The sequence below is a fragment of the Phocoena phocoena genome, chromosome 20 (genome assembly GCF_963924675.1).
Source record: "Phocoena phocoena chromosome 20, mPhoPho1.1, whole genome shotgun sequence".
Classification (NCBI taxonomy): domain Eukaryota; kingdom Metazoa; phylum Chordata; class Mammalia; order Artiodactyla; family Phocoenidae; genus Phocoena; species Phocoena phocoena.
Genome location: NC_089238.1, coordinates 30,396,177 through 30,421,221, shown reverse-complemented (window position 1 = coordinate 30,421,221; position 25,045 = coordinate 30,396,177). Strand labels below are relative to the sequence as shown.

Genomic DNA, 25,045 nt, shown 5'->3' with positions numbered 1-25,045 from the left:
TGAAAGCAGCCATAGACAGTACATAAACAAATGGGCGTGGTTGGTGTCCCAATAAAGCTTTATTTACAAAATAGGCATCAGACTGGATCTGGTCTATCAGCTGTAGTTTGCTGACTGTCACCTGCTATATTTCCTAAACTGATGAAAATAAAGCATGCTGGTAAAGTTTAAGGACTGATTGAAGGATTGCAGTCAAGGCTTATAGCCACCATCGTTCCACATCTGATTTAAAGGGGGTCATTCTGAATCTTTATTCTCACCAAATCTGTCTACTTCTTACTGACATCCTCCCCATTTCTAACTAGTGGTATATCATTCATCTTCACAGATGAGAGAGACTGATTTCTAATCACTCAGCTATAGTCTGGCATGAGCTCACTCTCTTTTTACCAAAACCATTATGCACACAACAGACCACAGGCTAAGAAAATTTAGATAGTTGGTTACTATTTCCATTCTCTAAAAAATGTGAAAACTGTCCTGATTTTTCCCATTTCGGCCTTCTAACTGGTACTTAGTTCTTCTGGCATTACTATGTCCTTTGTTTAAATATTAGAACAGGAAAGTGTGTGTATACTTTAGCACTTGGACAATCCAGCATTTTTGGCTATTCTGGAGATCTTTTATTACTCTTTTGCATTGTGTGGAATGAATGTGTTTCTTTATCCGAGTTCTTCCTGTCTGCCCCGTTCTTGGCATTAGTTCAAGTGTTAAATCATGAGCAAATAATGAGCATATAATAACAAGCATCCTTGCTTGCCCTTCCCTGTTAGAGAAGGTAGGGTGCTGTATTATGCAGATTTTCAAGCTGAGAGTTAGGACAGGGCATTTATGTGGCTTAAGTGACTGAAAATAAACAGAGAAATCTTTCTGAGTGGGATGGATTAACTTTTCTATTCAGTTGTACAAATTATACTGAAAGTTTAGGACCAAATGTCCCACAAAGTCAAAAACATTTATACAATCTGGCTCTTTGCTGAAAAAAGCCTGCTGATCCCTGAAATATAGCTACGCCACCAGCGAATATACATACCGTTATGGTGATGTGTGCCAGACGGAACATGACCCTGAATGTATCATGAGATATAGTGCAGATGAGATGACTTGCCACTAGTAAGAGGTAAGAGGCAGATAACATGGTATACTGTCAAACTAGCAACAAAGATGATATGTGTGCTGCAATATTTGAGGACTTTGTCTCGTAGGTACGTAAGATACTGCTGGCAGGGCAGCACATGGCTCTGCTCAATAACACAGCGTTGAAGAATGAATGAAATAAGGTGATGCTGTGTAGATATTCTTATAACTGTACAAATGACTGTGTTATAATTATTTCTGACTTAGCCAGTGTTGTTTCTCAGTCCCATTAAGTGTATTTAAATGCCTTCAAGAGTGTTGGCAAAAAAAATCTAGTCTTGAAAACTGAATTATGAATATAAAAAATGTTGAGAAGCCACTGTTTTAAACTACTGTCTCAGCTCTCAACTGTCTCTAACTCATGTGGACTTTTGACTAATCCCTATCAGCCTCTGATTCAGAGAGTTCAGTGTACATTTGGGAAAATAAAGAAGCTGAATGAAACCTAAAGATGAAAAGGGTCTTCTTTTCCTTTTTTTCAGAGATGAGACCTCTCCACAAAAAACTATCCTAATCCAATGAGCCATGCTATGCTTTGGATCATGAATGCCACATTTCTGTTGGACCTTGAAATCATCTGCCATCGCATATCTGACAATCTAAAAGAACACATCAGATTGTCAGAAGAAACTGAATAGACAGCACTTTTTATTTTTAGGACAGACTGAGACGAAAATCATTATGAAGTTTTTGCAGAATTGCCAGGAATGTACATGGGAAGAAGGAGTAAGGGAACATGGAGAGATATACAGATCTCTCCCCTTCCCCAAAATACCAACCACAATTGCACCAGACTTGGGGAGAGATTGAGAGAAGAAAAGAAAGAAGGGGAAAAGGAGAATAAAGTGGGAAAGGCACATGGGAGGAGCCCTCTGCCCTGCAAAAATTTATAGCTACTGAAATGAAAGAGCAAGAGGAACAACCCACCCTCTCTTTCCCACCCTTCTTCCTCCCCCACCCCTCATAAGTATTGAGTTTAGCAAGATAAGCTACTCAGAGAGAAATAAACAATGACGTTACTGAACTTCTTTGTCTTTTCCATGGAACATTTCCCAGCTAAATCCCTCCAAGAGAGCATGGAAGTGGGGATGTGCACAGGGTGTGGCAACGATTACATAATTCAGCTTCTCAAAACAAAGCAAATCTTCACAGGCACAGACATGCAGGTATGTTAAAAACAAAAAAAAAAAAAAAAAGGAAAGCGAGAAAGACAGAGAGACAAAGAGAAGAGAAAAGGAAGAGGTAAAGAAAGGTCAAATGCATTAGTTGTTAATTCTCCAGATTATTTTCTCTACCTTCCAGTATGTTGGAGATCAAAAGCGTTTTAAAGACCAACTCGTGGTCTATATCTAAAGCTAAGTCTATACACTATACAAAGAAGTGAAGAAAACTTAACAGTTACAATTGATACGTGAGCCGATTGAAGCAGTCCATGCAGAAGTGTGATTGACCACACTGGCCACAAAGGCTCACCAGTCTCCAAACTGCTTGGAGCTAATTGTATTCTTTCGTTCAGAGTGAGTCAATCTGGCTAACTAGGGCTTATTGTAATCCTTGGTTTACACTCCCTTCCCCACTCCCAAACCTTACCACATATCCCAGTGCTATAGAAACAATGGGGCCACTGGCAGGTATCATCAGTCATCAAAAGACAGAACTGGTGTCAAAGCAATCCTGTTATTGCTGTTATGACAGTTTGACACCTGAAAGACAGGGCAACTTCTATGGAGACTTTTTTTTTTTTTTTTTTTTCGGTATGCGGGCCTCTCACTGCTGTGGCCTCTCCTGTTGTGGAGCACAGGCTCCGGACGTGCAGGCTCAGCGGCCATGGCTCACGGGCCCAGCCGCTCCACGGCATGTGGGATCCTCCCGGACAGGGGCACGAACCCGAGTCGCCTGCATCGGCAGGTGGACTCTCAACCACTGTGCCACCAGGCAAGCCCTCTATGGAGACTATTTTTAATCTTGATTAAAAATCCTGATGAGCATAAAGTCTATGATGTGCTTTGAACTTCCCTCTTGGTCTCTGTTTCATGTCACTTCCCATTTCCCCATCTCCTGTTCTTATTTGTATGTCCCTGCCATATTCCTTCCTGTCACCAAGTTCATATTTATAGAAACTTTATTTAAAATTGCTTGCATGGTTTCCAGAGCCATACTGAAAAATGCTATACAAATCTCACAGAAATACTAGTAACAGTACAAGTGAAAAGTGCCTGTATTTTCCCAACTTGCACTGTTACATACCATAATTTACATCTCCTTTTCCCTAAATCTTCATTACACTTTAAAGTAGCACCATTGCAGTGACACATTACCATTTCACGGACAAGGAAAAAATATTTGTATGCTGCAACAAGCACAGAAGAGAGGCTTGTGCACTCCATACGGAAGAAGGTTGCTTACCTGTATCATGTTAAAGAATAGTTCATCTAAGGGACTTCCCTGGTGGCGCAGTGGTTAAGAATCCACCTGCCAACGCAGGGGACACAGGTTCGAGCCCTGGTCCGGGAAGATCCCACATGCCGCGGAGCAACTAAGCCCACGAGCCACAACTACAGAGCCCACGTGCCACAACTACTGAAGCCCACACACCTAGAGCCCGTGCTCCACAACAAACAGAAGCCACCACAATGAGAAGCCTGTGCACTGCAACGAAGAGTAGCCCCCGCTCGTCGCAACTAGAGAAAGCCCGGGCCCAGCAGCGAAGACCCAACGCAGCCAAAATTAAAATAAGTTAAAACAAAAAAGTTCATCTAAGAGAATAAGTCACAGAATAAGTCATTAGGAATGTTAGTGACCTCTGGGTAAGAAGAAAAAGAAAAGCTCTGTCCTGGTTTCTGTCAGCAGGCTATCATTTCTTTGCAAAATATCTTTTCCCAGTGGTTGATAGAGACCTGGGACTTCTGGTGCCAGCCAGGATGGAATGAGCTTAGTTTAGTCTATCTCTCCTTCTCACTACAATTAGAAACTCTGATCGAAATACAAAAAGCACTACCTCTGGATAAAATACCATGGCAGGAGGAACTTGAAAAACCACCAGATAGGCCTGAAGGCAGCAGGATGAAATTATTAAATTGTTGAAAGTGAAGAACTCTATACAGAATTCCATATATGTACAACAAAAATATCCCTCAGGAATGAATGTGAAATAAAAAAGATGACAATCCTAAGTATTTACCCAACCCTAAGTATTTACCCAAGTAAAAGGAAAACCTATATTCACTCAAAAACCTATACATGAACGCTTAGAACAGTTATATTCATAATTGTCCCAAGGTGGAAACAAACCAAATGTTCCTCAATTGGGGAATGGATACACCAAGTATGGTACATCCACACAATGGAATACCATTCAGCAATAAAAGGAGACAAATTACAGATACATGCAATAACGTGGCTGAATCTCAGGTGCGTTATGCTGAGTGAAAGAAGCTGGACTCAAAAGGATATACTAAATGATTCCATTTGTATGGCATCTGGAAAAGGCAAACCTATAGGGATGGAGTGATTGTCAGTGGTTAAAGGTGAGGGAGGGGCTTGACTATAAAAGCCTAGCTACAGGGAATTTTTTTTTTTTGCAATTGTATTTCTTGAATGTGGTGGTAGTTACATGCCTCTATGCATTTGTTAGAACTCACAAAACTGTAACCAAAAAAGTAAACTTTACTGTCAACTTTATATATTAAAAAACAAATTAAGAAGAGAGAACTTGAAATCTTGATGCACTTTTCCTAAGGAAACTTTGACATTTCAATTATCTAACTCCATGTACGTACATATTCATAAGCAGAAAACTGAATCCCCAATATAAGGACTAACAGTCAAGCTTTAATTGAAAACTTTGTTATAAATAAACTAAAATCTATTTGGTCTTCGGATGTTTTGGGGGAAGTCCAGAAACCTTCAGGATAGAATAGTACCACCCGTGTCATCAATGTATGATTTTGACATAAATATTAAAATTCTTGCTAGTTATGTAAACCTTTCCAATTCCATACACAAATATGGGTATATGGTCACAATATTTATTTCTGACCTGGTGTTTAAAATAAAGACACTATCATAACTGTTGCCACACACACACACACACAATTATTATTATATTACTATTATCATTACTACTACTACTACTGCTCTACTACTATTAAGCTGAAAAACAAAATCATGCAATTAAACAATGGGCTCAGCCTTGCTTCTTCTAACACTGACCTAGCAAGTTTTTCTAATGCCTGCCATACTGATTTATACCCTGTGGGGACTCACGAAATAAAAATATTTGCATGTTAAAGATTAAACTTTAACCTACCCTGTCAAAGAGCGCAAAAAGTTGTCTCAAGACATCTGAAACAGGCAGCTTCAAATACTCCGCAAATTCTTCAATTCCGATTCTTCCTCCTTTAGAGGAACTTGCAATAGCGGCATATTCATCCAAATGCTTACGAATCCCATCCCAATCTAATCTAAACAAAGAGTTATGAAGATGTATTAGCGTTTTACAATCCACATGGACATTTTGTGAGTTTTGTTTTATTCATCTAGAATAAATTAAATACCATAATTTAGGGAGGGAAAAATATATTCAGTGTTACATTTGAAAAGGAGAAGAAAACGAATTAAAAAAATTTTTTTTTTTGCGGTACGCGGGCCTCTCACTGTTGTGGCCTCTCCCGTTGCGGGGCACAGGCTCTGGATGCGCAGGCTCAGTGGCTATGGCTCACGGGCCCAGCCGCTCCGCAGCATGTGGAATCTTCCCGGACCGGGGCACGATCCCGTGTCCCCTGCAACTGCAGGCGGATTCTCAACCAGTGCGCCACTAGGGAAGCCCCAAAAACGAATATTTTAAGGCACACTTTGAACATGGATACAGACTTCTAATTTTTTAAAGGATATTAACATAACTATAATTATCCCAAATATCTGAGGGAAAGAAAAGTAACTGGGAAAAGGAGCAATGTGGTAAGATAATAAATGACTCATGAGAAGAAAAAAAGAACTCACATTTTAATCTAAATATTACTTAGTAAGTCAACAGTACTTACTGAGTTGTTAAAAAAAAAATACAATTCTTGCTTTCAAGCTTTCCGGATGATAATGAACTTACATTTCACAAAATGTTGTGATGGGGGATTCATTAGACTTTGTACACTTCCTCCAATATTAGTTATAAAACACTTTAAAAAACACTGGAAAATATACTGTAGCTTACATCACATCCTGTAGAATTAAACAGGTGACTTAACATATACTTCTACATCCAATTTCAGTAACTATCTAATTTTTTCAAATATATTGGAATATTGTAAAAATATAACATCAAAACATTGCCATCTAGAAGATATAAATAATGTTTGCTACATCAGTTATCAAAAAATATTTTTTAATACTGAACTTTAATACAGTAACTGGTTCTGCAGCTCCCTCCTAGGGAGGATGCCAAGGTCTACTGGGTTAATAAATTCTGCAGATCCCTGTCAGGGCTGAAAACAATGAACTGTAATCAGAGAGGGATGTGGGAGTTACACCTTCATACCAGGAAGTTCAAAGGGAATGTTCTAAATGGTTTAAACCAGATCATTAAAATCACAATTTTTTTTTTTCCTTTTCAAAAAAATTATGTACCCAGAAGGAGAAGATTGATCTAGGGAAGTATTTAAAATTCAATGATGGTCAGAATTGCTGCTCTACAAGTCAATTCCTATTTCACATGAGGAGTTCTGACCACCTCGTGCCAGTACCATACAATTATGCCATCTTTCTTATAAGAAGGTGGCAGGACCAACTACTCAGCTGTTTCTGGGTAGGGAGGCAGATCTGTGCTGATTCGTGTTTACTATCTCATTCTCCTCTCATGACCAACGCACATATTTCTGAGTTAGCTGTTCTTGAAAAAACAAAACTAGATGAACTAAATGGGAGATAAATTCACATCCCTGGCTTTCTTAATAAACACCACGTAGGTTCTAGAGTTTGAGCATTAATGAAACCAGAGAAAATAAACATAACAGGATTTCAGATCTCTTTTGGACACCTTTAGGAAAGTGTGGTAATTTAAAAATATGCTTACTTCAATTTCCGGCTGATTTTGGTAAATTCCACCAACCCAGCTTCCATAGGCAGTGTTAGCTGTCCTGCTGAAATCATCAATCTGCAGTCTTCATAGGTGTGATCTGTTACTGGAATTCTCAGAGCTCTAAAGTATTAAAAAACAAACAGATTCAACTTTTTTAAAAAGGTGATGGTTTTTCATTAGGCCTGAATTGGTCAACAAACGACAGTAAATGGAAAAGTATTTACTACTTTTTGAACCAGTGGCTTTGGCTTATTATTGCCAAAGAGACACATTTCTCTACTTCACAGACTTATTGTGGCCCGAGTTAATCTCCTTATGTCTGTGTGCTTCTGCCAGCTAGTCATTTTTGTTCTGTGTTTTGACTACAGCGATAATAATAGTTGAGTTCAGTCCATGGAAAGTAATGAGAAGACTTAGGTTCAAGTCCTATGGAGTCTTTTACCAGCTGGCACTTAACCTAAGCCTCACTTTTCTCATCTGCACATGGGAATAATCACTTCCTCCACAGGGTTATTTTAAGGACCAACTAAGAATGCCTGTGGAAGTGCCATTTAAACAGATAAATGGTACCTGTACATATTATAAGTGAACGGTCTATCCATATTGCTAGCTATCTGCGTCTTTCCATCTTTTAAGACTGAAGATCACCTTCTTGCTACATAGCAATCTTCAAAAAATACTAATGAGGACTGATTATAAGATCATTTCTTCCAAACCTAAACACCCTCCATCCTCAAAGGAGTGCACAATACTGACTACCTCCCTCCTGCTCAGAGATCTACTTATAGTGAAACAGATTTGGAAAAAATACATATTAACAAGAACTTGAAATAACACTTGAGTGACAAGAAGAAAATCTGTGCTGTACATAAAATAATTTCCTGCAGATCCCTCTTGGCTAAATTTTTATTCACACACATTCAGTGACAATCATAAAATTATGTCATCAACTGTTATTTGATTTTGTTGAATCATGGCTAAGAACATTCAATTTTCAATGAATGCAATATGAATAAACATTTTTTTCCTACCTGCCACTAAGCTGTTTTTGATTAATGACTATTTGGGTATAAGAATATATAAGGAAAATAAAAATTAAAAACACTTCAGGAATTATGAGTAAATAGTAGAACAAAACAGTTAAGAGCTTGGGCTTTGGTAATAGGAAGTGTGGATTTGAATCCCAGCCCAGAAACTCTCACTACCTCAGAGCCTCCATTTTCTCACTTGCCTCAGAGCTGCTGTGAAGATTATGTTAGGTAACACAAGCAAATGGCCTAGCACAGGATTTGGTAAATATTTATTAGTGGTCGACCACCACTACTTACCTCGGCTTTGCTCTTTACCATTTTCAAATGCTTTTAACATTTCCTACTTGACTCTCATAATAACCAAAACTATGAGAAAAGCCAGGCAAGGATTAGAATTCCCACTTTACACATGAGGAAAGGAGCCTTGGAGGGGACTTATCCAAGGCTGTACAGCTAACTGAGGTCTTTCTTACTCTTTATCCAAGGCCCTTCTACCTCCACGCCTCCAAATCCAGGAAAAGGCTGCTTAAACAAACCTTTCCTGTTTTTAGGCAGGTTTTGGGAAGTCAAAATATCTGATGTAAATTCTCTCAGTTCCTAATACTTATCTTCCTTCCTAAATTTTGGACATAAGCTAGTATGAAAACATAATGGAAGAGGGAAGAAAACAATATCAAAGCAAATTTTGTAGCTGCTCTAGAAACTAGGTAAATCAAGTACATGTAGGGACACGTAGTAACAAAAGTTTTTCAGCCAAACACTTTAACATTTATTCTTTTTTGAAAATAAAGTTAGTCTCCTGTGAAATATTAATATATGTAATATACGTATAATATATATAATCTTGCTTATAATGCCAAATTCAGCTATGAAGCTAAATTCAGAGTTCTCATTGCATTTTTACTAAGAGAATAAATACTGCTGGCTTATTAGCTCCAAACCTACCGTTGGGCATGACTGAGGGAGGTGGTGCTTGGGGAGAGGGTACACACCTGGAGGGCTCTGAGGCTGCCTGGGTGGTGGGGATAGTATAACACACTCTTTCATTACAGGAGGAGAGGTGATTTATCTAATCAGGATAGTGGCCAGTTAAAACTCCCTTAAGTGCAGGAAAATACTTGCCTTATGTTTTGCAGTTTCTAAATCCTAAATTTATAGCCATCCCCTTAATGAGGGTGACTTTCCCCCTTTTCTATGCATCCATTGCATTCCCTTGCAAACTTTTCCCTTTTTGGTGCTCTAATCATTAATGCCTTTGAAACACATGGTCTTGGCAGCTATATGGAGGTTGAGGGGAATAGAAGGTGGGTCACAGCAGGAACCACTCAGACCATCATTAGCTTTGTCTGACAGCGGCTGGCCAGCTTGGGAGAATTCACCCTTTGGAGGTCACTGGCTGGTTTCTCCTGGTTCATGTACCCTCCTTGTTCACCTTCTGGCAAAGCTACGTCTCCATTAGTTTGGGGTTACGTCAGAGAAAATATTTATAGATTGTCTTACTGACCGCATTCCTAGGCACATGATTTTTCCTTACCAAAATGAGTTGGGGAATGAGGCCCTCAGACAGAAAAAAACAAAGACAAAAAACAAAAACAATGTTAAATGCCATTTACCAATAATTTTAAAACTATTTACTGATCATAATCACATATAGATACTTACTCTGCCATTAAATTCCGGACTGTACTGGCAAAAAGGACAGGATCACTTTTTTCTTCATCATTTGGTATTTGAACAGGCATAAACTGAAAGGCAAATATACCTTTCCATTACAATTGTGAGGCCTAAGACTTTAAATGCTAAATTAATTTATAAGCTGTCATTATATGAAATCCCCTGCCTTTCTAGCACACGGGTTATAGGATAGAATGTAAAGAGCACTGTGCTTGGACTCAAGAGATCTGAATCCAAGCTCTGGGTCTTTCTGTGTGTTAACTAGTATGACCTTTAACTTTTCTGAACTGTCTCCTCAACTCTGAAAGGAGGGCTATGACCACCTATGTTCCGGGTTGTGGTGAGGATGAAATGAACCAATGTCTGGAATTCTGGAAGTTGTAAAGCTGAAACTACTCAGATCTTACTCTCAAAGCTGCATTTTCTCCCACTTACCCTCTGTGTGAAAATGTTATTAGTGGTAGTACTTTGTTTTTTGTAGTTTATCTTCTCTATCCTTTCCTATATCAGCCATATTTTTTTTTTTTTTTTTTTTGCGGTACGCGGACCTCTCACTGTTGTGGCCTCTCCCGTTGCGGAGCACAGGCTTCAGACGCGCAGGCTCAGCGGCCATGGCTCACGGGCCCAGCCGCTCCGCGGCATGTGGGATCTTCCCGGACCGGAGCACGAACCCGCGTCCCCTGCATCGGCAGGCGGACTCTCAACCACTGCGCCACCAGGGAAGCCCTATCAGCCATATTTTTATCACTTGATCAAGCTTTATGTTTGATCATTTCTTCTGCTTGTTTTTGAACCCTTATATTGGCTTTCTACCATGTTTTGCTTTATCATTTTAAATTTTACTCTTTTTTCTCCACTTGATAATCTGTGATACCTCATTTGTACTATTCTTGTTTTTAATTATAGTTTCCTAACATTAACAAGCTTTCAGTGCTATATTTAAGTCATTGTTCATTTTTTGAGCACCTACTATATACCAGGCAAGATGAACAGGACCCTAATTCCCACTCTAAAGAAGATCCATATTTTAACAGGATAGACTGACACAACACACACTATCATTACCCCTAATGATAGGGCTTAAAAGCTTAATTAACTTACTTAAAGTTATATGGGTCACATGACTAAGATTCAGCTCAGGGCCTGTCAGACTTTAAAACCCTTGTTTTTCCCACTAAACCATCCTTCCTGGAGTATGAGCACAAGGGATAGGAAATGATTAATTTGGTCGGGGGCTGGGAAAAGCAACCAAAGAGGTTTTATAGAAGAGCTAATGCTTGATCTTGACTTTCTGAGGATAAACATGATCTTGCCAATTCCTACTGTTTATTAACTGAACCAGGCACCACGCTAGGTGTTTTATATGCATTATTTCATTTTACTAATCCTCCCAATTCTAGTTATAAGGAATTGGGGATCACAAAGATTAAATGACTTGCTCAAGATTTCATGGCTCATTTCCATTCAACAAATCCTGCTTAAGCACACTGTTATATGCCAGGCACCACACTAAGCCTTGAAAACATGACAAGGAAGTTCTGCCCTCAAGGAGTTCTTCATGCAGTGGGGAATAAATGTATGATACAGTGAGCTAAGTCCACCAATAAGGGCTACCATCCTTCAAGAACCTACTGTGTACTGGGTACTTTATATAAGGGGTTTTATGTGCTGAAATCTTGCAACAATTTCTTTTTTTTTTTAAACATCTTTATTGGGGTATAATTGCTTTACAATGGTGTGTTAGTTTCTGCTTTATAACAAAGTGAATCAGCTATACATATACATATGTTCCCATATGTCTTCCCTCTTGCGTCTCCCTCCCTCCCACTCTCCCCATCCCACCCCTCCAGGCTGTCACAAAGCACCGAGCTAATATCCCTGTGCCTTGTGGCTGCTTCCCCCCAGCTATCTACCTTACTACGTTTGTTAGTGTGTATATGTCCATGACTCTCTCTCGCCCTGTCAAAACTCACCCTTCCCCCTCCGCATATCCTCAAGTCCGTTCTCCAGTAGGTCTGCGTCTTTATTCCTGTCTTACCCCTAGGTTCTTCATGACATTTTTTTTTCCTTAAATTCCATATATATGTGTTAGCATACGGTATTTGTCTTTTTCTTTCTGACTTACTTCACTCTGTATGACAGACTCTAGGTCTATCCATCTCATTACAAATAGCTCAATTTCATTTCTTTTTAAGGCTGAGTAATATTCCATTGTGTATATGTGCCACATCTTCTTTATCCATTCATCCGATGATGGGCGCTTAGGTTGTTTCCATCTCCGGGCTATTGTAAATAAAGCTGCAATGAACATTTTGGTACATGACTCTTTTTGAATTTTGGTTTTCTCAGGGTATATGCCCAGTAGTGGGATTGCTGGGTCATATGGTAATTCTATTTGTAGTTTTTTAAGGAACCTCCATACTGTTCTCCATAGTGGCTGAACCAATTCACATTCCCACCAGCAGTGCAAGAGTGTCCCCTTTTCTCCACACCCTCTCCAGCATTTATTGTTTATAGATTTTTTGATGATGGCCATTCTGACTGGTGTGAGATGATATCTCATTGTAGTTTTGATTTGCATTTCTCTAATGATTAATGATGTTGAGCATTCTTTCATGTGTTTGTTGGCATTCTGTATATCTTCTTGGAGAAATGTCTATTTAGGTCTTCTGCCCATTTTTGGATGGGGTTGTTTGTTTTTTTGTTATTGAGCTGCATGAGCTGCTTGTAAATTTTGGAGATTAATCCTTTGTCAGTTGCTTCATTTGCAAATGTTTTCTCCCATTCTGAGGGTTGTCTTTTGGTCTTGGTTATGGTTTCCTTTGCTGTGCAAAAGCTTTGAAGTTTCATTAGGGCAACAATTTCTTGAGGCAAATTCTACCACTTCCCTTTGATAGGTAAAGAATGTGGCTCTAAGAGGTTAAACGATATAGCTAAGCCACACACAAGTGGCAGGGTCACAATTTGAAAGAAAAGTAAGTATCTGTATAAATAACACCACTTTCAGACTCACGTGGGCCTGTTTTCAAGCTTGTTAACCATGTTTAAGAAGCCTACGGGCAATAGTGACTCAGAGATGAAGTTTAAGCAAGGGAGTGAAATGACCAGTCAAAGTTTTTGAGCAGTAACTTTGGTGGCAGGGAGTGGATAGTCAAAGAGGAAGAGGCTCGGAGCAGGGAGAACCCCTGGAGGCAACCACAATCACTCTGTGAGTGATGGTAAGACCATGAATAGAGGGAGGGAGGGAGGGTGTACAGGCCAGCATGGACCCAAATGGCATTTTCAGGATAAAATGGACAGAAATCATAGGATAATGTGCTATTTGTTATTTTACTTCTCACATTTCTTTTATTAACATCCTCTCCAAGAGGACAGTGGCATGCTGCGGAGACAGCACTAGGCCTGGATTGATGCCTTGTCTCTGCTGTGCGATCCTGGAAAAGTCATTTCGCCTTTATAGGCCTCAATTCCCTCTCTTGTCAAAGGAAAAGTTTGAGTAGATGCCGTCTAAGGTCCTTTCCAACTGGACTTCTAAGTCTATCTTTTCGCTTAGTATCCAGTCATCCTTTAAGATGGAAAAATAAACTAAGCCACCAGAGGTCCCCACATCACTTATATATCCAGAGCAATGAAAAATCTTTGCAAATAAAAATTTCTAAAAATTCCCTCCTTCCTGTTCTAGTAAAATCTCTTATAGTTGCTTAGGATGAAATCCAAAGAAGAAAACTATGTTAAAATCAATGTTCATAAAAACCTAACAAAATAATACAATTAAAGTTTTAAATGGCCATTTAATTCTTCATTAAAAAAAGCTAAATGCTCATTTATAATACACTTGATTGGTAGGTCATAAAAGTTCATACTGAAAACCCTAAAAAATAAATTGCTGTTACACTGTTAACCAAACACAATACAATGAACTATGGGTTTGGTTCCTTTTAGTGCAGGGAATATTTTCCATAAAATGATTTTTAATAATGCTCATATTGGCATGGCATTTTATTCTTGAGGAAAATAATTCCCCTGAGATTTCAAAATAGTTAAAAGCCTGGATTTGATACTCACTGGTCTTGGAGGCCCCCATGCCTCCTGAGAAGCAATTCAATGGAAATTCTAATAAAAAGTCATCTCTCCTTGGATAAGATCTTGCCCTCTATATCACATTTCCAATTTGTACGAAGTCATTCAAGGGTCACAGCATGAACATATCTTTTACTTGGGAAGGAAGATCAGCCAGAGAGACGGGAACATGATTGTCGTTATCTATTACTGAACGCTAATACACACCTAAGTACCCCAGTGACCCCAGGACCACAAGTTATCCTTTCTACCTTTATCTTCTCTCGTTATCCCCAGTATCCACATTGATGGCCCATCTTGATTTCACACCCCTTCATCTGGCCACAGATATTCTTCTCAACTCCACCTTGGCCATGGAAAAAACATGCAATTCTAATTCCTCCTCTGACAAGTTCTTCCATGAGAGTTTCCCCTCATTATCTATTAGTGTTTACTTCACCCCTAACCTGGTCCTGCAGAGACGGCAAGAAACTGACAGTCACCCTCAGAAACTATTCATCCCTCTCTGCCACCCCATGCTGACAACATCTGTCTGCCTATCTACACTGTACTTTGAGAATCAGACACTTCTCTATGACCTTTCTGTCACCTAGAATCTCTCACTTCTGCCACATACTCAGTCACCTCTCCTGATCCCGCCTCTCCTGATCTCCTGATCCCATTAGAGAGTGATGCTAACTGAGAGATGCTAAACAAAGGTACAAAATCTTACTGGCTGAGGCTACTACAAATTCATGTTCAGCTCCTTGGAGCTGCTTGAAAAATTATGTAATTTCCCAAGGTGACCATGCTGCCTCCAAACATAAAAAAATACTTTTTTGTTTCTGTTGTCGAAGATCTTCTTTTATCTTTCTAATCTGTGTAGGTGGGCCAAAATATGTGATCTTAACATTGGGTCTATTTCTTTAATGTTGATGTGATGGGCGAGGATCAAGTTACTTAAATCGAACCTCACTGCTGCTTGGCAGCCCTCTTCTGTCCCTCTTTGACCTGCTGCCATCATATTTTCCGGTTTCAAACATGTTCCTTGCTTCTCAAGTTGCAACTCCACTTTCATCTCAATGATACTTCATTTTCAACTTTAGAAAGAAGACAGTGAAGGAGTTCAGGACATGCAACTGCAAAATGTGCCACTTGGGTATATCAATTATTTTGAGCTGTAGGCACTTAAAAACAGCACTGCAGGGAGAGGCTTTCTCTAAACTCCCCTTATCTGCCCATGACAGATCCTCCAAAAAGAACTCACTTGTCCTAAATGTGCTCCTGGGGAGTTTCAACAAACAGGGAGGACTGACTCTCATCAGAGGGGAGGAGACTAGAAGTCAACATCACACCCAGACAAACTTTATCACACACCATCATGTCTCCCATCTGTTCTAAGGGCCCACTGGTCTTTCTTAAAAATCATTTACTCTTCCCTAAGTGGCTTATGCCCTCCCTCCCCTGCTTCTTTTTTTTTTTTCTTTAATTTGAAACTTTTATTTCTGTTATAAACTATGTGGAAGCTCTAATTCATCCTGTTTTTAAGTTGGAGTAAAATTGCTTTACAATGTTGTACTAGTTTCTAATGTACAATGAAGTGAATCAGCTATATGTGTACCTATATTCCCTCTCTCTTGGACCTCCCTCCCTCCCCATCCCACCCATCTAGATCGTCACAGAGCACCAAGCTGAGCTCCCTGTGCTATACAGCAGGTTCCCGCGTATTTACGTCAAACCTAATCTCCCAATTCGTCTCACCCTCTTCTTCCCCGTGTCCACATGTCCATTCTCTACGTCTATGTCTCTATTCCTGCCCTACAAATAGGTTCATATGTACCATTTTTCTAGATTCCACATATATGCATTAATATATGATACTTGTTTTTCTCTTTCTGGCTTACTTCACTCTGTATGACAGACTCTAGGTCCATCCACATCTCTACAAATGACCCAATTTCGTTCCTTTTTATGGTTGAGTAATATTCCATTGTATATATGTACCACATCTTCTTTATCCATTCATCTATCGTTGGACATTTAGGTTGTTTCCACATCCTGGCTATTGTAAATAGTGCTGCAATCAACATTGGGGTACATATGTCCTTTTGAATTATGGTTTTCTCAGGGTATACGCCCAGTAGTGGGATTGCTGGGTCATATGTTAGTTCTATTTTTAGTATTTTTAAGGAACCTCCATACTGTTCTCCATAGTGGCTGTATCCCCTGTTTCTTTTAATATGGTATATAAGCTCTCAAATCTCACTTTTTTTGGGTATTCACTTTTTATTCCCTGTGATGCCCTTGTGCATATCATATTAAAACTTAATAAATCTGTATATCTTTTCTGCTGTTAATCTGCCTATTATCAGTTTATTTCACAGACCCAGGAATCAGACCTGGGTGGGTAGAGGGAAGTCTTTCCTCCCTGACAGCATCCTGTGTAAACTCCGTCAATTCCCTTTCCCATTGCACCTGAGACGGGCTCCACAGCTCCAGCCCCCTCCTCACTGCAGTATCCCCTCTTCCCTCACCCTGCTTATTCTGTACCATCCTGACCCAGATGATGAGAAGACTAACTGGCCTGTCTCCCACACCAGCACCTCTAGTTTGCACTTTTGGTCCCAGAGCCTTCTACCTCTTCTTGGGCCTTAGACTGCACACAAGATAAAGCCCAAATTCCCCTGCTTATTGTTTAAGGCTCTCCATTACCCAGAGCCAGTCCTTTACATGAATATTCACTACCAGTGAGACTGGTGTATTCATTGTTTACTGACCACATCAAGCACATTCCTTTCTATTAAATAAGTGATGATGAGAGGGAGAAAGATTGACGAGTGATGACACTACAATCAACTTTTTCTTCTTCTAAGGAACAGAAACGGATTTTAACAGGTGAATCTTAAGAAATGTGCAGTTCTGGGAATTCCTGGCAGTCCAGTGGTTAGGACTTGGTGCTGTCACTGCTGGGCCTGGGGTTCAATCCCTGGTCAGGGAAATAAGATCCCGCAAGCCGTGTGGTTCAGCCAAAAAAAAAAAGAAAAGAAAAAGAAGAAGAAGAAAAGTGCAGTTCTAGTTCTGCTCGTGATTCTCCTTTACAGTCTTCAAGAGGAGAAATGCAAAAGAAGAAAGGTTTTATGAACAATGTTTTATGAACATTAGCTCCTTCCTTCCCAAAAGAACAGGAAAATCTAGTTGATAAGGTGAATAAAGATTAATACCTAACTCACCACATACTAGCACACAAGCAACCTGATTAAATCCTCACAACCCTATAAAATAGGTATTATTATCCCCCTTTGACCAGTGAGAACACAGGCTTAGAGCGGTTTAAGTAACATGCTCAAGCAAATACAGGTAAGTACTAGCAGAACTGGAACAAAAACCCCAGTTAACGCTCTTCTTGTAGCACTCTATTTCTCCAGTTACAAATTCCAGAATTCTACCAAGTTCCAGAAGAAATTACCTCTGTTAGAACAAGTACATATGGGGTGTGTTGTGTGTGTAGGTATGTATGTATTTGTGTGATGGTTTTCTAAAAGGCCCGTTTTAGATTAAAAACTACACATCATTTTAGTGCATTCGGATATTTAAATAAACTATATAAATGTATTTGAAACTTCTCTAAGTAATTAGCTTTAAGAGATTTAAAAAGTGATATATTTCTATAGGTGTTGATCATAACACTCATCATTATAATCCTTTCCTACATCAGAAATTTTTTAATGAAAAAAAAAACCTCTTTCTATCACAAGGCAATGAATTACCTACCATTAAGTAATGCCAGCAGCCACTAGAAGCTCATTATAAGCTTTGCCAAGGAAGTTTCCTAAAGCAAAATATGTATGTCTACAGACAAATCATTTTTATGTATCTCTAATATAATGGATGGGTTTAAAGTCAACATATTTTGAATGCAAACTAAGACACAGCCCATGAAAAAGGAAACTGATTGTAGAGTCAATGTGAATGTCATGTTTCCATTCAGAAACTAGCTGTTATCCACAGAGTGCTATATAGTCTGACTTTGCTTATATTCTCTCTCATGAGATAAACTAGAAGGCTCTTTATTTATGTCATATTTTGGGATGTTCCCTACTAGCTAGCTTATTCCCTGTGCCCCTAAGCCATATGCTTATTAAGGAATACTTGTGGAGTAGCTGGCTGATAAAAGTGATCACTAAAAGATGCTTTAAGTACACCCACTATGCCACATTATGATTCAAAGAATAACTTTCAATAGAACCATTCTGTAGACACACATGGCATCATTGTTCAAAGATGCCACAAGACCAATTACATAGGGCATGAGGTTTGGAACTTGTATTTTTAAGAGTCAAGACTTATTTTCAAAAATAAGTCTTTTTGTTGGGGAAGCAGAGAAGGAGTGGGTAAGGAAATAGTCCTAAATACTGTATTCCCTAGATTTTTAGATATCTGATCATCTTGGTAATTAAAGAGATTGATAATCATCATTAATGAGGAGAGACTTGTGAAACTAAAGGATACAGCCTTCAACATACTGAGAAGTCCTTGACTCACAAGAACAAGTGTGTCTAAATGGACATTTTAGTAACAATCCACTCATAGCTCATTTTAAAAACCATAAAGTTAAGACTATATTCTTGAATAATACATCTTGAATTAGGTTTACCTAATTAATATTCAAGAAGGTCTAAAAACACATGTTAAAAATAATACCTAGGATTTCCATCCATTTTAAGAAAAAGGAAAGCAGAGGAAGTGCTTTTGAACAACCAAGACAACTGAAATTGTAGCAACTAAATGTACTGAGACTTCTGACTAAGCTGCATTGGGGCAGCTCAAGCTGGGCCTCCTTTGACGTGGTGGAAAAGCTGGAGCCTCAGAGCTAGTGCCCAGCCCCTGAGAGTCTTGAGCCAAGGTGTGGGTATACTTAGTGCTTGGCAGGCTGCTGGGATACATTTTCCAGTTACATCCCAACAGTGGGGAATTAAAATATTCAAAAATCATAAAGTAGTTAGGAATCCCTTGGGTGAAAGGTAGACTCATAAATCTCAAATTAAATTACAGTTAAAATAAGAATACCCAATTTGAAGCCTACAAATTTCCATCTTCTTACCCTGAACCACAATTCTTATACATCAAATCCCTACCTATTCAGCTTTTTTCAACTGGTTGAAAGCCATTTTGTGTGTGAAGTTATCGAACAATGGATATATTCTTTTATTTGCAGAAAATATTATCCAAACAGGTCTGAGAACAGGTTGGAGAATGCAAATATTGTAATTGAAAAGAAAGAAGGACAGCCATGACATGGAAAGGAAATGTGGTAATAGTGGTCAGGGCAAAAGCATGAGGAATTTGCATACCTCTGTTGTAACACAATTTGACCACTGACACGTGTGCTAGACAAAAAAATGTACAGTTCTATGTGCATTTCCACATCTATTGCTAGATTTCATCTTAGCTAAAGAGGGGTAAATTTAGAGGAAGGAACAGCGTATATATATAAACAATATCTTCCAAATTTGCAGAGAATATGGGTTTTCTTATTTATTTATTTTTTTTTTAGAGAAAGAAAACAGGGCTAGCTATCTGAGCAGCTTTTCAAGAAGGAAGAGCAGTGCTCAGTCGAAGTACTTCGAAATAATAAGATATTTCTTTCTACCGGGGTTTCCCAAAATGTATTCTGTGGAAACTGGCTCTAGGAGGTATCCAGAGAAAAAGGGGTTCAGTGGTCAAACATTTCAAAGGCACTGAGAAGTCTTGAGAAAAGAAATCTGATTCATTTTATTTACCCTGGTACTTCCTAAACTTATTAGGATACAGATTAGTTTTTTCTCTAGAAACATCTAACTATATTCCAAGATCTAGTGTTTTCTGGTCACACTGAGTGATACGAGCTAGTTTTAAAAGTGGGGAGGTGTGGCATATAATTAGTAAACAGGTATTTTCAAGGCAGGCAGACAACCTGCAAGTCTCAAGAAAAATTTCATGGAAGTTAAATTCACTTTGACATAATTTGCCCTCCTACATCATTTGGTAGTGCTGACAACATCTAAATGGCTGAACAACCAAGCTATCCAACAAAATAAAACAGGATTCTTGTGACTTCCATTCCACAGTCCTGTCATCTGGAGCACTGGCCCCCGCTCAGAACTCTGAATTACATATGCAAACTTAAGGTTTTCATTACAAAAGCCATGGATGCAATTGGAAAATCCAGACAAGAGTCTGGAGAACCACTATTCTGACGCTCTCTCTTCAGAGGCTACCTGAGGGTATCACTGAAGCCAACGAGATTCTGAATTCAGAGGTCCATTATTCCATGTCATTCCTGGAAACTAAGCATAGTTCTTGGAATCAACCTTCAGAGTCTTAAAAATCCGGTCAGGATTTTCAGAACATTCTAATCACTCCTCCAGTGTTACAGCCTGCTACTGTGACTTAAACTGAAAAACTGTCCTGTGAACGATGATATGAGCTGCCTTCACGGCTCATACAACATGATTTCCTCAGCCTTTCCACGTGCAGATTGATTCCAAAAGTGAGGGTTTCTCACTCTGTACCTCTCCCACAATCTCTCAGCTTTCACAGAACATACTTCTTCAAGAAGTTGTGGGGTTCTACCAGCTACTGTAGCTCCTTTGGTCAGGATGTGAAGGCATATCATACAACTTGGCAGAGGTCGGCACTAAAAGGATTAAAAGATAGAAACGGGTGATGCAAATCTGGCCAGCCAGGGTGGTGACATGCTGGAAGTTCCCAGAAGTTAGGAAATTGTGTTTCCTAACACAGTTCTAAGGGCTAGGGTTGACAGACTGGGTTTAGGCACACAATTTGCAAAAGACCAGGGCTTATTTTCAAGGTGGTGGATTTAACTTCCAATCTTTCTACATCTGGTCTCTCTAGACTAAAAATTCACAATGAAAGGAAAGGCCAAATCTTAGGCTCCAAGGCTACATTTTGAACCACTTACCTCAACTTCCACCTTTGTGAAGGGCTGGCAGCAAGTGAGCACACAAAGTTGAATGCTGAAGAGAAAAAAAGAGAAGGCCATCTTTATGTGGTAATACAAGTACCATCTAATATTACTGAACAATCTTTTCTTTACATACAAGCAACCCCATGTCACTCTTTGTATGTATTCTGCATTTATAAATGCCACACTGTAGCTATAACACTTCTTGGGTTTAGAGAACTATTCTTGATATTCAAAAGTTAAATTGCTGAATGCAATATCAAATATGTATTTGTGGGTCAGAGCCGCAGCTCAGCAGACTAAACCCCAAATTTGAAGTCTTCTTGACAGCTAAGACTCATAGGCCTAGAGAAACTAACCATGGTCACATTTTAAGGTTCATTAATATGTTTATAGAAAAACTGCTGAGTAGAACATTACTAAATTCTTTTCTAATATTAAAAAAAACAAAAAACCAGTGGGCCTTTCCTTAAAAGCAGAAACTTTATCATCATTGTCCCAGTTATTAATAAATGTTTTAGCTATGGGGAAATTTTCTGAAAAGTTTCAGATTTCATTGTAAAGCTAGATGAAGGCTTTTTTTTTTTTTTTTTTTTTGCGGTACGCAGGCCTCTCACTGCCGTGGCCTCTCCTGCACGTGGGATTCTCCTGGACCAGGGCACGAACCCACGTCCCCTGCATTGGCAGGCAGACTCCCAACCACTGCACCAACAGGGAAGCCCGACAAAGGCTTTCTTTAAAGTGGTTATAATCAATCCTCTCAAAGATAATTTTTGAAATGGTTCCTACTTACAGCTTTCCAGTGTATATTTAGACTCTCTGGCTAAGATTTCTATGGGATTTTTATTTCGCCTCATGTAGACGGATGACCCAGAAGTCAGGCAGGGTAAATTAGACTACAAGTTTAAGAAAACAACCAACCAAGCTTTTTTTGCTATTAAGAAATTAAAATATGATTTACCTGTAAAAATTGCTTGAAGGGACTTACTTAAGACAAGGAATTTAGGAATTTAAACAAGGAATTTACTTAAAAGAAGGAATTTAGGAAACGGGTTTATTAATTCCATAATTAATTATAAATTGTTAATGTGTCAGTTCTCATATCTTCTGTTTGAAAGGGAAACTCCAAGCCACAAAGCCAATCCATATTATCTATCATTAAGTAAATTGTTCTTTAATGATTTGAATTGAGCTTTGGAATTCAATGACTTGAATACATATTTTGTTCTGAAAATTCTGAATGCTCTTAAAGAAAAAAAAAACACATAAATGAAAGCACACACAAGATCTCTTTAAACTTGACTTGTCCACACTACAGACAAACCAAACAACACTTCTTAGACTGACATAAAACAGCTTTTCCAAGGCTTTCCCTTCTTGATGGTTAGTCCCTGAGTCTCCTCTCCCCTAGGACATCTGCTTTGGTGTAAAATCCCTTCCCTAGATCCTGAGTCAGAGTAGTACTTGGAGCCAGGACAATTGAGAAAACTGATTTAGAAGTAAGAGACACAGTGCTAAGTATAACATGAAGACCAGAAGATAAAGGTGGAAACAAGAGGTTACCACACGTAAGTGTGATGTGGCACTTGGATAAAACAACGTTGTATCTTTAGAAGATTTTGTGTTTGTTTATAAATCCTAAGAAATCTTTAACTCTGAAAATACTTTTTTTCCTCTCTTTCTTTGCTGAATTCTATTTTTCCCCCTCTGTCACACATTTCTCAGGTTAGAGCCTAGATTAACTCAACCACTCTATTTACCCCTCATCTCCCTTCCAGAAAAGCTTCCTATTTGACCTTCACATCCACCAGCCCAGCTGCAAAACCAAAAAAAGTCACAATGAACCCAAAGTCACTATCTCTATGAGGGCTTAACTTGTAAAGGCCCCAAGGATGACACACCTCTGGAAATATAAATATGTTATCCCCTCAATTTTCAGGCACTTCTTTTTCTAAAATGCTCTCATACTACTTGTTTCTCCTACTTTCCCCTTGTATAGAAGTTGAAAACCAGGAATTCGTAATTAGTAATGACAGGAAATACGTATTCTAGCCAAGGGAATAGACTGATTTCCTGTAGGGTTAAAGATAGCATAATGTGTAGATACCTTTTACAATTTATGTTCCTTATTTTTGGTGGTGTTTACTTAACTTCAACTACTAGGGACTGAAGTATAACAGGAACATAAATGTCTCAGGCGTATCAATGTTTATTAACACATGTAATTGGCCCATCTATTCTGATTTAAATGTATCATTTCAAAGCAACTTACATACACAAAAAAATGGAGAAAATAAGTATGTTTTAGTTAAAAAAATCTAATTTTCAGAAGTTGTTTGGATTGTCTACAATGTACTTGAAGGCAAATGATGATTTCTTTTTAAATATTTCCAAGTGATCGTCACCTATCCATCAATAATTTGAGCTCTGTGTATAACAGTATCAAAAGGCATTACTTCGTAAGTCCTGGGAAAGTCCTCAAATCCAAAATATAAACAGGCTGTCTTTTTAAAATTTTTTTAAGTTTGGGGAAGGTTTATTTTTTTTTCTCTTCTGCCACCCAAAGCCAGCCAGGTTCCTTGAGGTGAACATAGATGGGTGTCGACACTCCATGCAGGTAAAGGACCAAAGGAGGCACGTAAACAGGCAGGGGAGCCAAACAAAAGAACTTCTTGAGAGTAAGTAAGATTCTACATGTTCTGCTCTTTTTAAAAGGTCTATTTCACTTCAGCTAGCTTAACAGTGAACCTGTATTCTTCTCTTCAACATTTATAGAAACTGCTGATCCTTAGGCTCTTAAAATCCAAGAGTGGAAGTGAAAGCTTGGTTAGCTATTTCCTCAACTCAAATCAGACACATCACAACTATTTCAGGCTATATGACTAAAATGCTCTGGACTGTTTAAACGAATACAGTAAAATAAAGATGGAGACACCAGATAATGCTAAATTTGCAATGGGAATGAAATTACAAAATTTAAGCTAAGTAGGATTCAAATGAGATCACTGGAATGTTTCTTAAGAATTGGTAGATAAACACTTGAGACCCATTAGAACATGACAAACAACTAGAATTCTGCACATGGCAGACACTGGGGTTTAATGGGCAAGATAGTTATGCTCTCTACAAAAACTTCTCAGTTACAAGATTCAAGGATCTGATTAGAAATCTTTACTTCTACAAAAACAAGGCTTTTTTTTTTTAAAAAGAACAAATTCTTTTTCTTCACTCGAATAAAATTTATATAAACTAATAATAATATAAGCAACTTACAATTTATATCCTTGCCATGTCCATGTCACAGTATCCTAGAATAACAATAGTATTTAAATTGTTAGTTCAGAGAAAAAATACCAAATAAAACAAAAATTTTATTTTGATACTGAATATACTTTCTTTCTGAATTAAAAGCAATATGCTGAAAAGTAAGACAAGCATACTATTATTGTTAAACAAGAGTGAACTGATCTATAAATTCTTGGATCACATATCTACATGGCAAAGATCTGTCTTCCATATGTAACCACCTATCTTTTTATGGAATTAAGTTGCTTTGAATTTTTAAAAAAACTTGTGCATGCTTAACTATTTTTCTCCTAATATGAACATATCTGGATAATTAACTGGCTTACAAAAACCAGAATACATCAGTTCTTAAAAAAAAAAAAGTTTATTTGGGGAAAAAAGACTACAGTAGTGAGGTAGTACACAGTGAAAGAATTTGAGTAAATGACAAATTCAAACCCACAGGTAGAAGTACACTGAGTAAAAATTTGATGAATTTTAATTTTTTAACTACAAGTGTCCAAGGTTGAGAAATAAGCCGCTGATAGAAAGTTGAATGGATTAAGAACTCAATCTTAAATGACACAGATGATTAATAATTACATCCTGGCTTTTAATGTAAATTCTCTAGTAAAGAAAGCTCCTCTCCAAAACAGAACATCCCTCCCCCTGCCAAAAAACCACTTTTTTTAGGAAAATGGTGATGCAGTCAATACCCAGAAAAAGACAAAGCTCCTCGATGGAGCAGAAGAGTATTTTCTGAGCCCACATGGACTTTCTATAGGATGTTAGGTTCTTTTCAGATATTTCCTTATTTAAGCT

At 38.4% G+C, this 25,045-nt stretch overlaps 1 protein-coding gene across 1 annotated transcript in view; it reads right to left on the bottom strand.

Moving 5' to 3' along the window:
* The window catches only part of LPCAT2 (lysophosphatidylcholine acyltransferase 2), a 64,630-nt gene that overhangs the window by 24,341 nt on the left and 15,244 nt on the right, over positions 1 to 25,045 (bottom strand). Inside the window, exons 7-11 of the mRNA XM_065899023.1 lie at positions 24,212 to 24,246; positions 20,936 to 20,990; positions 9,904 to 9,986; positions 7,205 to 7,330; positions 5,447 to 5,600 (exon numbers count right to left, since the gene is read on the bottom strand). Of these exons, the coding sequence (XP_065755095.1) occupies positions 5,447 to 5,600; positions 7,205 to 7,330; positions 9,904 to 9,986; positions 20,936 to 20,990; positions 24,212 to 24,246 (453 nt within the window). The remainder of the gene's footprint in view (positions 1 to 5,446; positions 5,601 to 7,204; positions 7,331 to 9,903; positions 9,987 to 20,935; positions 20,991 to 24,211; positions 24,247 to 25,045) is intronic.